A 15,344-nucleotide genomic window follows, 5' to 3' on the forward strand; every position below is an offset into this window, starting at 1 on the left:
AGTGGTGGAATTAGAATGACCAGAGCAAGCTGAGGGAAGGTCAGTGTGAAGTGACCATCAAATGTATTTTGAGCATGCTTGAACAAAAACTTCCCGTTGTCTTTTGACATCTGCGCTGCACAGCCAGACATCTAAAATACATTCCTTACTTTCTGGGATCATTTTACCGTTGACTTTTTCTAGCAGAAGTTCCCATGCCCCAGTCTGAGATGGCACAGGCTGCCAGCTGGGGTCCAACCCACAGTCCTGGACAGTACCACTGCCACCATGGCCACAGATCTGAGAGATGCATGCGTTCCTGTGTCTGAGGGCTTGGGTAAAAACCACCAGGCTCATTGCATAAGCTGCAAGATCACATGGTGGCGGGTTTGGGTACTCCTAGCCTAAAATTGAACTTGTGACATGGGGTAAAAATGAAAAGAAATCCCTCTGTATTGCATTATTATATCCCTGAGGCATCAAGGTTGTGCTCTTGTCTCTTGTGCTCAACCTGGAAAATACAGCATCAAATTCCAAAGGGTTGTCACCTGTTCTGGTAAAGGAGATGGAAACTTCCACGGAATCAGAAATGAGACTACTTCAGCATCTTGATGTTTTTTGAGGTTTATTTTCTGCTTTTCATAGTTAATAAGACACTGCTGGATTTGTATTTTTACCATTGCCATATATGTAACCATGACTTAAATGTGAAAAACTTCTGCTTCCAACTCCAGTGGACTGAGAACTGGACTGAAATTAGAAAGTAAAAAGCATCAGTGATATGCTAAAGGTAGCACACTCTTTATTTACATAGATTATCCTGACAATGGCAACTCTGATTTTATAAGAATTCAATGAATAGGAAACATTTTGCTCAGCATGAGCAAATTAACGTTTCAAGCTAACTGTTTTAGAATATTGTTAGGAGGTGCATCATCGTTAGGGTACTGGTAGCAATCTGAGAAGAAAACGTCTTACTATTCAAAAGCATGACATTAGAGTTCTGGAAATTTGGAGGAGATGCAGATTATGAGAGGATTTGGATTTGCCTATCTCCCTGTATCTCTTTAACAAAACAAACAGGCAACAAACCTGCATACATTTTATCGCAGCGCTCTTGTTTTGTTACCTATACTACCTACTATAAAGGCTTGCTCTTCTTCCTTCCCAATTGTACCCTCAAATATGTATAAACATTATGAAGTGCTGATTTATTATCTCTAATCCTATCTGCCTGTGCTCTGGCAGCTCCCTGAGGCTCTCAGTGCTTTCCTACAGCAATACGAGCGGTTTAACCCTGCCAGGGCCCACTCCTGATAGGCACCAGGCAGATCCCTGCAGGCCCCCGCATCTCGAGATGCCAGCAAGCTGAAGGAGTGCTTGTCGCCAATGAGAGGAAGGGAAATGGAGGTTGGGAGAGAGAAACTCGTCGCCAGAATCACACTACAGATCAACAGTGTCTCTGAGCGCGCTGGGATCTGCAGCACTTTGAACTGTACGTTGTGCAGCTCCTCTGACCTTCTTTCAATGAAAGCGCCTCAGCTTGCACTTAGCTGTAGGTGTCTGTGCACTCCAGGAAGGCAACAGAAGGCAAACAGGTGTCAGAAGCATGACCTGAGATCTTTTTATAGTCAAATATTGCACTGTAAACATATTGTGATCAATATCTACCCTACGATCACTATTTTGGGGCTGATCATTTGGCTACAGTAAACACGCTGGCGCTTGACTTGAAAGCCTCGTCTGTTTTCTTGTGGTTAGATCATGGCCCCAGCCAGGATCCTGGCATGGATCCCTAAGGCTGCTCTACCCTCACCGCAACCCGGGTACAACCCTTTACTTTAGCGGTGAGTAATCCTGTCAGATGGGAGTGCTGCTTTGTGAAGAGGCATTTTGTCTTTCATTCATATAAAAATAGCAGGGAAAATTAATTCTGGAAGGAAAAAAGGGAGGGGGAAGTGGGTCAAATATCTTTCAGAATTGTCTGCTAGGTGGAGCCTGGGAAACGTGTACTTGTTCTGTCGTTTTGTCTAGGTAATGCAAGTTTGAGTGCTTCTAACTCACACGTACTTTCAAATTTATATCATTTTTCTCTGCTTAGCTTTGAGTTCCTTTCCTTTTTTGATTCGACAGAATTTAAAGCAGCCCTTCATTAGCAATTGTGACGATATCCTCCAAAATTAAAATGAAAGAAACAGAGCATATATGCATCCTTTCTGTATCTTTTCATTTAAATTACTTTGTGTCACGCATGTCACTTTCAATTTAACCATTTGAAGAATAAACAAACCATTGTGGACCTAAAAAAATCTGTTCAAAATTTTTTGGCAGGAAGAAAAAGCAGTATTAATTTTCGCTGTTGGTGAGGTTTCCCAACAAACAGCTTTGCTGTTTCTTTTTGCCTTCAGCTAGCAACTAAAGATTGGCTGTAAAACTGTATACAAATATTTCCATGTACTTAAAGGACAATATTTTGACACTGAGTGACACAAGCAAAAAAAAAAAAAAAAGAGAGAAAAAAAAAAAAGGACAGCATAGTTTTGGTAACACAATGAGATCTTTGTATTCAGCTGTTCACCTGAGGTGCATATGGGAAACATCGTGCTGTCCTAGCAGAGCAGACTGACCTTTGAAGTTTATCTGAATTATAATTCTTGTGGTTTTTATTAATAAAACCGCCTGCAAAAGTTTCATAAGGCCTCACTGATTTCTGTAAAACAATTGGGCTATCTGCTTACAAGAGAAAAGTTAGACAGTATTTCCTAGTATTTCCTACAGATGTGAGGGCTTTTGTTTCAGAAGACATTGATTTTGTTTTCATTCAAGATGCTCCACAAAGATTATCAGGTGTTTTATTATCTTAGTAACTTTATAATTGTTGGATTATTATCTTTAGATATATCAGCCATACCCTTTTAACTTGAAAGAAAGAAACTGTGGAACAGAACTCAGTTCAACTCAGAACAGGTTCACATCGACAGCCAAACTGCAATTTGGCTCAATCAGCAAGCAGGCTTCAGACCATTTCTGGGCCAATTTATCACCTGCGACTTCTAACATCTATGGGAATGTTTATAAAATGAGTTGTGATATATTATCTCTGTAACTGTAGCCCAGGAGTCTTCCAGTGTATATATCAGTAAAAGCATTTAGGTTGGGTTTATTTGTTTGTTTATTCTCTTGAGATTTCTAATATAAATTTCTCAATTTTTTTTTTTAATCAAATGAGGCATTTTTGTTCTCATAGGAAAATGTTTTCATCTTGAATCTGTTCTCATTTTGTATCTTTGAGTCGTTGATGTAGCCGTCTGTCTCTTCTCTGAATGGAAGCAGCTGCTGTGTCCTGAGCACTCAGTGTCTCCTCTTCCCGAGTAGAAAGGACAGTGCTGAGGGAAAGCTTTGTACACAGCAGTTGAAGACCTTGTGTTTAGCATTACACTCTTGAAGAAGCAGCATATCAAAATGTATTTAAACTGATGAGACCTGATAGATACTTCAGTGGTGTTCAGAGGAGATTTTTCATGAATGGAGGCTGTCTGAACAAGACATCTTGCACTGATGCTTTGATTATTGGTGATCCAAGAGTGCAGGATGGTTGCTCATCAGGGAGAGGAAGAGTTGTGCATCCTGCGTCCCTAAACATCACTCTTGTTGCTATGATGGGCATCGATCCCAGTTGTGAACCTCACTTTATCTCTCAAGTGCAAACTATTAATCTTGCAGTAGGGTTCTTGTTTGTTAGGTGTGCAACATTATTTTTCTAACTAAACACAAAGAGTTGTATTTCAGGAAAAAGCATAGGAATACACTGATTGTGCATACTCCCATATCCCTGCTGCCACTGGCTTCTTGGGAGTATCAGCATGCCTGGAAGCACATCCTTGTGGTTTTCTTTGGCAGGAGTCTCCATGCCTCGTTTGCCTTATAATACTGTCAGAAACAAGTACTAAAGCAACAGTCATTACTTAGACTGAACTCCCATTGTGGTAGGGAGCAGGGAATCATGCCTGATGGTTTTGTGTTGGCTTTCAGGCAGAAGCTTTTCACTTTGCTCCCACCAGAAGAGCTTTTTTTGCTGCACTCAAGCTTCTTTACTGCTTTTCAGCCATGTGTGCTATGCCCCTATTGTGTGCCAAATATGTGTAAGGATACTCTTTTCAGCATGTTGAGTATTATTGTGCACATATCACCATCTCTTTGTATAATCTCCTTATATAACATGCTCTCATGCCTACCAGGTACACCCAGTACACACCTAGCCTTTTAACAGTTGCAGAATTCAATCAGTTGTGGGTGAGTCATCCAGCATAGCACTTCTTCTTCCTTCCCCACCCTTCCAAAAGTAAATAAATAGATAAACTGGAAGTCAGTGAGGGTTCAGAGCTCTGAGTTTGTGTCCCCAGTCTCACTTTTCCAAGGCACAGACATCAATTGTGGTCATTTCTGTAGCAGCTTGAGAAACCACAGTCAGTCAGCTGGGCTGTGTCAGGAGGAGCTGGGCGATGCCATTTGGGACTACTTCACATCCAGGCAGGCAGGAAGTGTGTGGGTATGACATCTCCCCATGTCACACTGCACAGAACACGCTGAGCAGCTTCTTTCCGTGCCAGAGCAATTCAGTTAGGACAATGCAGAGAGAGAGGTGATAAAATAGCCTTGTCCCTTGTGGCATAGAGGGAGTAGTCCCTCATGATGCATGCAGGAACAGCAGTTGTGCCAGGCCTTTGTGCTCACCATATGGGGAGAAGGTTCTCCTTGCTGTCACATCCATCATGCTTTGGCCCAGACCGTTCAATTCTCCTTCTCAGTGGTGACCTCAGCAGGATAGCTAGGTTTGGGATCACTGGAGAGTACCATATCCAACCCACCAAATTCCTCTGCCCACTTCTAGACAATAGAGTATGGAATACTATAAAGGCAGAATTTCTATAAATGGTGATAATATACTCTTGGGTCTCCCTGGGTGGTAATGTTTTCTGACTTAGTCAGAAATTGCTCCTTAATTGTTGACAGCCTTGAGGTAACCCATGCCCTATGCAAGTGATAAGTAAGTTGAGCTAGACATTCACCAGTCACTGCTGTTTTGTCTCTGCTACACACGGACAATGCACCCTGCATCAGGCTGCAACCATCTATCCCATCTCCTAAAGTAAACGTTACTGATTTGGTTTGAGTCTTTGTATGTGTGTGAGAAATACAAGGAAGTCAGAAGTTTTCTGCATAATACTTAGAAGTATGTGTGAAGTATTTTTTTGACATTGTAGGACTTGGAAAAAATGCTGGGTAGCAGCAGAAGGCAACAGTAATTGTACCAACAGGAATATTTTCCACTGATCACATTGTGTGTCTCTGAATGTGTATCACATTCAGTCATATCTGCTTTGAGTCTTCTCAGCTTCACTCCTTCTCTTGAAAAATCAATTTTTATTTTGAGAGCAGAAATCACCAGTTATACTTTAAAGCCTCAGTGTTGCATTTGTATTTCTTTTTTCTCTTAAATAGACAGATATCTGATTACTGATCCCTGATCCCTTTTTAACAATACGCAGTACTACATCAGACAGTGAAAAAAAAGTTATCAAATAAATAGAGTTAAACACAACCTCAACTAACAAGTCTTTGTTATCCATGGATGACAGCCCAGTTAATAAATGTTTTCTCACTGCGATGCAGGACTGGAAGTTAATGTTGAAACACAGCTTCAACATACTCCAGATGCTCAAGACAAGCAGACCCATCTCAACCATAATGGCAGTGGCATGCACAGCATGTATCTATAGGAGGGTTGCTTAGTCCGGACTGGGTTTCTCCCTTTGCTAGCCCAAGTGCAAATGCTGTGTAAACTAAGAAATTTGGGCAGGAAAAAGACTGGTTTATATTTTGAATATGTTACTTGAAAACGGTGCTTAGCGCTGGCAAGGGCTTATATACAGAAAAGGAAAGAAGAAAAGATGAAAGAGGAAAGGTTTTGGCAGAAGTTGTAGTTCAGGCATGCAGAATAGATACGCTAGTCCGCATAATCATAAAAGTGTGTCCGCTTGCAAGACTTGCTACGTATCTCTGCAGTTGGCTTTCTGTCTTTAAATGTAAATGACATAGCATTGCCTTTAGACTTTGTGAGTCACTAGACCAGAGCCAAGAAGAGTTCAAATATGAAAAATATGTTTTGCTACATTTGCCATTAAAGGAACAGTATCATTTTAAGAGATCCAAAGCCTGAATTGCTTCCATCGTAATTTTCTCCTTTTTTCAGCCTTTGCCCGCATTTTGTTAACTGAGTGAAGCTAACAATTAAGGCCAGAGTGGCAACACTTCTTGACTTGCCATCAGCCCATCCAGAAAAGCCTTCACAGAGGAATACAGGAAAATCCATGATTTTCCATTTATGCACCACAAAAATTCCTAAAATGTCCTACCTTGTGGTGGTTAAAAGATAGCCAAGAGCCAAAGCTGGGCAGTGTTTTTATCCCAGTTCAGCCATGTCATGGGTCATGTGGTTCAGCATGTGAACAGGAAGGTGAGAATGGGTGAACTTTTGCCTCAGCCGTGCAGTCCATCAGAGAATAAATGGACCAAATCACTCCGCAGCTGTATAAGGAGGTGAACGGCTGAATACCTCTCACACAGAGTCCTTTGTGTTCTGGACATGATCTAGCATTATGATGGGACGCGCTAGGCTGAGGTTTTGTAGCAATTACTAACCCATTATCACGCTAGAACATGAGATCATTTATCTTCTAATTCAGAGTGTCACCTGTTCTTCATTTACCAGTCAATAACCATTAATTACTTTCAGTGGAAATTTAAACAAAGCTTTTCCCCTCTGTTAAAACCAGTAAGCCATTCAGTAATGACAAATAAACCTGGAGCTGTATCTCCCCCCCTTCCTCTCATTCTCAGCCTGGAGTCTGGTACAATATGAACTCCTGGAGGAAATGCCTAGGAATTGATAGGTCAAGGGCCTTTATTAGTCTGATGGGGGGGAAGCACATTCCTGGCACTTACTGTAGGGAAAATGTACGGCTACTGCTTGCACACGAGTTTCTCATTGGTTACACAGGCTCTACCTGTGGAAAATAAGATTTGAATGCAGAGTTTGATCAAAAATATTTCGATCCTTTAACTTGTCTTTGCGTTTTTTACAAAGTGTTCATGCAGGCCCATTCAAAGCAACAGCATTTGGTCGCCTTCCTCAAAGCAAACAGAGCTATCACTTGCTTTGTGATTTTAAGCACATTCATTTCTTTCTTACCTGATTTTGACTGAGGTAATTCTAAGTGCCAACAGTTATGAGTGCCAGAAAAAATAAAAAGAACCAGCAGCGATAGATTCTCAATTAATCATTAATCTAAACATTCTTTCCTGGTAGGAAAAGAAGCAAAAATTGCTTTTAGCAACTGTATCTGTATTTGATCGTTGCTAAGCTGGCCCTGCAGTGCAAGTTTTTTTTCTAGGACAGTGATTGCTTGCTATTTGAATTGGAGACAAGAGTTGATACATCTGAATGCATGAAACCTGGCAGGACCCATTGTCAGAGGCTGTTTTTCGGTTTCTGTTTTGTAGCTGTCTCCTTCAATGCGCTGCGCATGTCTGAGTAAAAAGGGGCAAGGTTCTAATGCTATTTAGTATTGTTAGACAAAATTAACATCAAATGTTTGAAGTACTCACTGGATTGTAGAATGTCTCAGCAGAAGCACCTGTACTAAAACTGCGTCCAATGAATTACAATATTAAGGTGTTTAAAAGCAGAAGTATAGACAAATGTTATCAAAAGTCCCATCCTTTTCCTTACACATACTAATACTGTTTTATGGAAGTGCATTCTAAATAAGATGTCTTTGTGCCAGTTTGGTATATTAGGTCCTACGTGGTATTTCAGGTGGGGGGAATTTTTCTTATCGATAAGTGAGGTTTGGTTGTTACATCTCCGTCAGTTGTGCTGTATACATTCTCAGCAAAAATGAAGGAGCAGATCTTGAATTCATTATGCACAGCAAACATCCCCTAAAGTCAGGAGGAGAACCACTATAAATGTTGACTCTGACTGTTTGTCCTGGAAATCCTTATTCACCCAAACAGTGCCTTTGCATACAAGGAAGCTTCGTTGTTTTCCGGGCTGCTTAATATAAACCGGTCTGTGAAATCAGGGACTAGGGTAGCAGAACCAGAACTGCCAATTAGGTATTTAAAATATTCCTTTTGCCTTCCTATAATGTTGTTACCACTGCGAATCTCACAAGTTCGTCCAGTCATGAAGAAACAGGCGTTGGCGATTTAGCACGACCTCTCAGATCAGCAGGGAAACCCCAATGTTCCAAGAAAGCTAATAGGAGAGATACGAGTTAAGACATCTCCTCCCCACCAGAGGAGTTTCATCAGCCAGTCGGGTATTTCTGCGTCATTGGCTAGGATGTTCAGCCCTGGAAAGGAAAAATAAAGTTGCTGCCATTGTCCTGCCCAGCAGGTCATATCCCTGAAGCACAATTAATGTCAAGGACTTACACAGCAGTTGCTCAAAACCCGTCCTGCCCTGCACATTCAAAAAGCAGAAAGGTTCAAAAGGAACATGTTAATAAAATCTTGTCAAAACTTTGGGAGATGCATAAAATAATAACTGGGAAGAAAAATGACTTGCAAATAGAACCATTGAAGTGGAATGCGTTGCCTTGCTATACTTGATTTATTGAGGGGTGGGGGGCAGAATTGAGTATTTCAGGTGGTATTTACAAAGAGAAACTGAGCTGTCCCAAAGCTTTTATTAATCTGATTTGCAGAGTATCCACTACCATCAAGGGACCTACTAAAGTTGTTTTCTTTAAAGCTGATGTGAAAAGGTCAGTGCAAATAGCGTTGTGGATTACACTGTGAGAAGATGACAGTCCTTTTTACCATATGGCAAGAAAGTTGAATTATTTTGTTTTCCTCTTCTGGTTATTTATTAAATGAGGATCATGCCGTACAGGTATTCCCTTTTCCTTTCTAAAGGAAATGAAATGTTTAGATCATTTTGATTGATCTAAAGTAATAATTATTCTGTCCGCCTACAGGTCCTAGGCAGTCATCTAATGGTTAGAGCAGTGTCAGAAAACCGAAATGTACCTGTTGTGACACCTCAGACAAGCCACATGTGTCCTTGTGTACCACTTTTTCCATCTGCTTGCCTGCTTTCATGTTGATTTAGCTGGCCGTCTAAACAGTGGTGCTCATCTGTGTGTCTGTGGGAGAGAGACAGTCATGGGAAGTAAAGATCTACCTGAAAAATCCTGTATTGGTGAACACGTGAAGTTGTGCTTCAAAAGCCATTGTGATCTTTGTCACTCTCCAAAAGGTTCTCTGAAAGAGAAGAGTTAACCGTTGTCTCATTGTTCTATCTGTATTGTTCGTATTCTTCTGTCAGAAGAAAAATTTTCTGTTGCAGTCCCATAATATGTTATATTCAACACATATTCAGCAGGAAAAGCAGGCTAATGTGGTAAAATACGGTGTTGACTATTCTTAGATACTTTTCTAATTACTTATTTGTAATTAAAATCCCTATTTAGCCAAAACAAGCAAGGCAGAAGAAAGAAGCGGAAGGACTCCTGTCGTGATTCAGTGTTTGGCATCATTCTATGACAAACAGACAACAGCGCTTTGGATGGAAACATTATAAAACTTTGTTCTCTTCCGCCATATCTGTCTCAATGCCTGCAGTGTTTTAAGTAAATGAATCCATGCTCTTAAGCGCTAAAGCAAGCCTCAGAGTTCAAAAGTAAACATATTAAAGTCTCCCCTGAAAAAATCCCTGCTGTGAAACAAATTGAAAATCAAATATAGCATTGTTTTCCGTAATAAGAAATAATTGAACTCTTTTCAAAGTTGCACTGAACTGGTTAATAGCCGCCAAATTAGGAAAGTGCTAATTTCCCAAGCTGGGAGCCTGCGTGTGTGTATTATCTTCAAATCAAAAATGCAGCAATATAATATCATGTACCAAAGAGGCCACTTACATTTGCACTGAATCTGTCTGTTTGTTTTCCCACAGGCCATGTGGCTGATGCTGCAAACGGATGAGCCAGAGGACTTTGTCATTGCCACTGGGGAGGTCCATAGCGTCCGTGAATTTGTGGAGAAGTCATTTAAGCACATTGGAAAAACCATTGTGTAAGTATGAACATGAGATAGTAGCCACAGGCTGAACTTTTGGAGCTTTTTTGCATCGCATGACTTACAGAGCATTGTTTCTGTACACTTCTTTTTTTCCTCTCACATTCTACTTCTGTAACATGAGAGTTTCCAAGACATAAACGGCTGCCACAGTGGGTATATCCAGTGCTGATAATGAGAAAAAACTGTAGGAGGGTATATCTTCCTTTTTATTTCTGAATCTTCATGTTCTGTTCATACATTTCCCTTCTTGTTTCTGCCCAGTTCTTCATTTTGTGTCCCTACACCCCAGATATCTCCACAGTTCTGCTCTTACTCTCTGCAGGTGTCACCTGCTGATGCCAGTCCTTCCACGCTGCAGCCATTCAACAAGGGTTATGTAGCAGCTCACTCTGCATTCCTATTAGCTCTGCCCTTACCAAGCCATAAAAATGTTGAGCAGTGGGTACAGAATGTTTACAATGCATATTCCACATAGTTTGATTGAAAAGACAAAATTCCTTCTCAAGGCCATATAATAAAATCAGGATGGCTTGGTGAGCGCTTTCCGTAATTTATATTTTTATTGTTTATTATTTTTTCAATTTCCCTCCTTCTGTATCTTCTCTGGGCCCCATGCATCAACATACCAATCTCAGCTGGAAAAGGGAGAGGAAAGCCACAGGCTCTTCCATGACGCTAGCGCCAGGGCTGTTCCTCAGGCCATCAAAGTCACTTGTGCAGCTGGTGAACTTTTGACAGGGCCAATAAGTTTTACTTGGGAACAAAAACTTGACAAATTCAATAAATATGCAGAAGTGCACAGATAGATACAATATTATTTGAACAGCCAGTGTGTGGCTGAGGAGGTAATAACATTTTCTCCTCAATGACTTTTTAGTCTGTTTTCAATTTTTGGCATCAACTTCCAGGAAAAAAAAAAAAAAAAACCTTTGATACAGGGAAAGACTGTATGAGTAGAATTTCTAGCCCAAAAGCTCAATTCTGGGAAAAAGTTTATCTTGATATTTTTAACAACCCTTTACTGTGAGATGTCCCTTTATGATCACACATTGTCCCGTATTCCTCAACAGTAGTAGTGAGGTTTAACAGGACAAAAGGGTAGCAGAATTCTAGTATGCTTTCCCTTTCTTCTTTTTCCCCTTCTGTATTTTTGCTTCTTGCATTTGTAAGCTAATTCTCCCTTACAAGCATTGAAATTTATATAATATATATGCACTTACTCTATTTAAATAAGAATTCTTGTGATATCAAGAGTTGCCTGTCCAATGTTTAATTAATGTTTTAGTATTTATTTAAGAATTGATATTTGTTTAACCACTTTATTGTTGTTATTGTTATTATTACATAAAATAAGAAACTGAAGCTTATCAGTGCCATCAGTATGTAGCTGGCCATCAGTGCCTAGCTGGATATCTTTTTTGCAGATATTTTCATCACCACAGTTTCTTTTTATGCCAATACATTTAACTATTAGTTTAAAATTAAGTTCCCTGCTCTGTATTTGGCCAGAGAAATCTCAGCATGTACCAAGGATGACAAATCAGCATATGCCTTTCAGGAGGGAAACCCATGAGAAAACAAAATAAAAAATTAAAAAAAAAAAACTAACTACTCAAATACAAGTGAAAGTATTTATGAACAGCTTCTATTATAGAGGATCCTAAAGGCTTATTTTAGATGTAGCTGGTCCTAACACACTCTTTACTGATTTTTTACTCACATACAGTTTCATGCGGTGGGCTGCATATCATTCATAGTGGTGATTAGTAGATTCAGTGTTTGGACTGAATTAATCAGTCCTAAGTTTCACTCTTGGGGAAACTGTGCAGTATTACTGCAGCTGATGAGGTAGGGCAGGTATTCTGTGTATACAAGGGCTTATTCACATATATATATTTTTAAAATTAATAAAAGTAATTTTCCAAGTTGCATGAGAATCCACATGCCATCTAGTGACGTCAATTTTTTGGAGCCTAAGTGTCTAATCACTTTAAAAATGGAACTTTGACTGCTAATCACTGCAGTTCTTTTGAAGTATTTCTTACTGTAATATATTATCAACTTCTTAAGTCATTCATGGGTGGTGTGTAAATAGCTGTACACATGGGGTCTGAGGGGACATTTTAGGTGCCAGTAATAATTTTGTTGCTGATTATTTTGAGACCAATGTAAATCTGGTCATTTTAGCCTAGCCAAATAAGCCAGCTGTTCATTCTCTGTGCTCCTGGGGTGGGATGGTGTCACAGCTGACCTGCTACTCATCCTGTAGCCATCATTCATCTTTCAAATTGCACCAAATGTTAAAGCATTTTTGAGCACTTGGGAAGTTTATTAAAAACCCCACATCATTTGTGTAGGTATCAGCCCAGTCCGTGCTTTTACAGAAGGCATGCATGCACTCCTTACCTTCGCTGTCCGCTTGGCTGGACAGCTGGTAACCTCTCACATTCCTTGAAACCCCCAAGGGCTTTCTACTCCCACCTCCTCCAGTTTGAATATATCTTCTTATATCTTCTTCAGGGAATAGCTGGCAGCAAAGTCCTCCATTTAGTGTCGTGGGTCCCCATTGGTGAATCCCATTGATTTGTTTCCTTGCAATTTATGATGAGGCATCTAAGAACAGTGCACCAGAGTTCTAAATGAACATACAGGCATGGCTCTGTTCCTCTTATCGCCCTTCCTGAAAATTTGGTTGTGCTGTTTCAGGGTGGTTGGTTGTTTTTGTGTGTGCTTTTTGTTTGTTTGTTTGTTTTCAATCCCCAAAACTTACCTAGGCAGTTTCCGTCAGCCTTTTTCACTGTTGTAAGTGATGGCACAGCTTCACAATATTCCTATACCTTTAACATCAAAATGCACTTTTCAGAATCAACAGAATGATGGAGCAAATAACCAAAATCAATGAAAGGGTAAGCAGCAATTGGCAGAGCCCATAACCTGGGCTAGGGCTATAACTTAAAACTAGGCATGTGTGAAGGGGCTCTTAACCTTCCCTACTTTGTTCTTTAGCAGAAAGTATTGCATCTTAGCTGTCAAATCTTAATACTGCTATAGAGAACAGGAAGAAAACCATTCCTACTTGCCACATCAACTAACTAAAAATATATATTTTTAAGGTTTTTTTGTCTTCCAAACAATTCCCATTAGCTTCTACAACTGAACATCCAGGGCAGCCTGAAAAGTCTTTCCAAAAAGATAGCATAATACTGTGTCATAATCAATCGTTAGCTTATGTCAGGACCGTATCTTTTCACCAAAATGAGAGATGAGAAACTTTACCGTATTTTTTGAGTAATGAAATGTACAGCTGCAGTAAGACTGACTGATTGCCCTCTGAAATTGACTCTGAAGTATACACTGAGGTTTATCTTACACTGTATATTTTCTTCTTCTAACATCATTTTTCAAGGGAGAAATTTAAAATTATATTTATATAATCCTCAGTATCATTCAAATCCAGTCCTTTGTACTAACAGGAAAGCCTCAGAGCTACAAATATTTCCCCCCTGTAAGGATTACACTTTTTTTCTTTTACTTTCCCTGCTACTTATTACTAATTAAGTAGTACTTGGGGGAAACACTTCCCGCCTATAATTTGAACTACAGCAGGGTAAATGAAACAGGCAAATGCTTGTCTTGACTAATTTTCTGTCATTAATCTTATTAAATTAGAACAGGATTGCAAAGATAGCCCGAAACCACTAGAGCGCTCGTAGTTCTTTGCAGAATGCTACAAAGGCTGCTGTCTGCAATGTGGGGGGAAAAAAAAGTTTGAACACTGGAAAGATTTATTGTGTTTTTTATGAATATAAAAATACGTGCACATTTGTTACAGAAGTATTTGTTGCTTCCAGGATCAAAATTAATTCATGAAAAATGAATATTTTATGCCAGTCACTTGGCTCTAAACACGAATTTTATCTTGGCTTACCAGTTGGTCTTCTTTAAAAAAGATCACCCCAAAAAGGAGAAGTTTGCAGATTAGCTGTAAGGTCTAATGAGGTGAACTACTAGCAGCAGCAGCAAAAGATGAACTGAGGGAGAAGGGGATTTTCTTTCTCTTTTTTTCCAACCTTAAAATGGAAGATATGGTGGCAGAAATACACGAGGTTTGAAATAATGCAAAAAGAATGGAAAGCTGACAGTGTGCTGGTCATGGTGGAAGACAAGCCATCAGAAGCCATCATCAAAGCAACTGCTGTCCTCCAGTCTGCCTTTTGCCCACCAAACACTGCTGTCTGACCGGTGATGTGCATTGTATTTTACAGTGCTCAGATGGAGAAGAAGGGAGCAGAATCTCAAAAGTAAATTAGAGACATTTCTCTAGCGACAGGGCTAGACTGAGCAGCGACAGGGGAAGGGAGCCCAGCCAGGCCAGTGAAGAATGCTGACCTGAGTGGACCCACAAACAAGGTCCTCACATATGACAGAACCACTTTTCTTGCTGTCCTCACAGTAGAAAATATGGCATTGTGTAGCATTTAACCCAATGCAGCCAGAGGATTAACTCTAACAGCTGAGCTGACTAATTTACTTTCCTATTGATACAAGCTTTTATCTGTTGGCACATCTACTAACTGTTCCAGTGCTCAGATTTGAAGATGGTAACAATTTAATTATCTGATTTCCTACATCCTGAGGTGTGAGAGTTTCTCTTGTGGGGAGACAGGGTGAGAATTAAGTGTGGTATTCTGTAAGAAATTCCATATCTTTTCTCCAAATGGGATGAAAATAATTCTCACAAATGTAGTTTAGAAAAATGCCTGATTTCAAATCAGCAGGAATGTTTTGTTCCTTTTGTACTTTTCTATTAAAGAAAGACTAATGTAAAAAGAATTTTAAAAGCCGTTCTGAAAGAAAATACAAAATCTTTTTCTTCTGAAGGTGTCAAAGCTTCATCCTTCAATTTTATTAATACATTTTTCTTGCAAGTTGTCAATAGCATAACTTATTTGAAACTGCAACTTTTCTTCCCAGCATGTTTTGATTTACACAGAAGCATTAGTATTCTTTTACAAAATATTTTCCTGTGAACAAAAACCTTCTTAAAAGGAAACATAATCACCAACTTTCACATTTTTCAGTTTGAAAAGATTTCCAGCAGAATGAAAAAAAAATGAAATCAGAAAAAAAAAAAAAAAAAAAAAAAAGGCCACGTAACATATATTCTGTATTAAAGTGGCAGAATGTGGGGAGTCATGATTTAGGTTTTTGCAACT

General features: G+C 39.6%; 1 protein-coding gene across 1 annotated transcript in view; it reads left to right on the forward strand.

The window, feature by feature from the left end:
• Window positions 1-15,344, forward strand: part of GMDS (GDP-mannose 4,6-dehydratase) — a gene marked incomplete at its 3' end in the record, with an annotated part of 387,083 nt that overhangs the window by 297,087 nt on the left and 74,652 nt on the right. The window contains exon 8 of the mRNA XM_079533424.1: window positions 10,004-10,122. Within this exon, the coding sequence (XP_079389550.1) occupies window positions 10,004-10,122 (119 nt within the window). The remainder of the gene's footprint in view (window positions 1-10,003; window positions 10,123-15,344) is intronic.

The sequence above is a fragment of the Tetrao urogallus genome (genome assembly GCF_951394365.1).
Source record: "Tetrao urogallus genome assembly, chromosome: 3".
Classification (NCBI taxonomy): Eukaryota; Metazoa; Chordata; class Aves; order Galliformes; family Phasianidae; genus Tetrao; species Tetrao urogallus.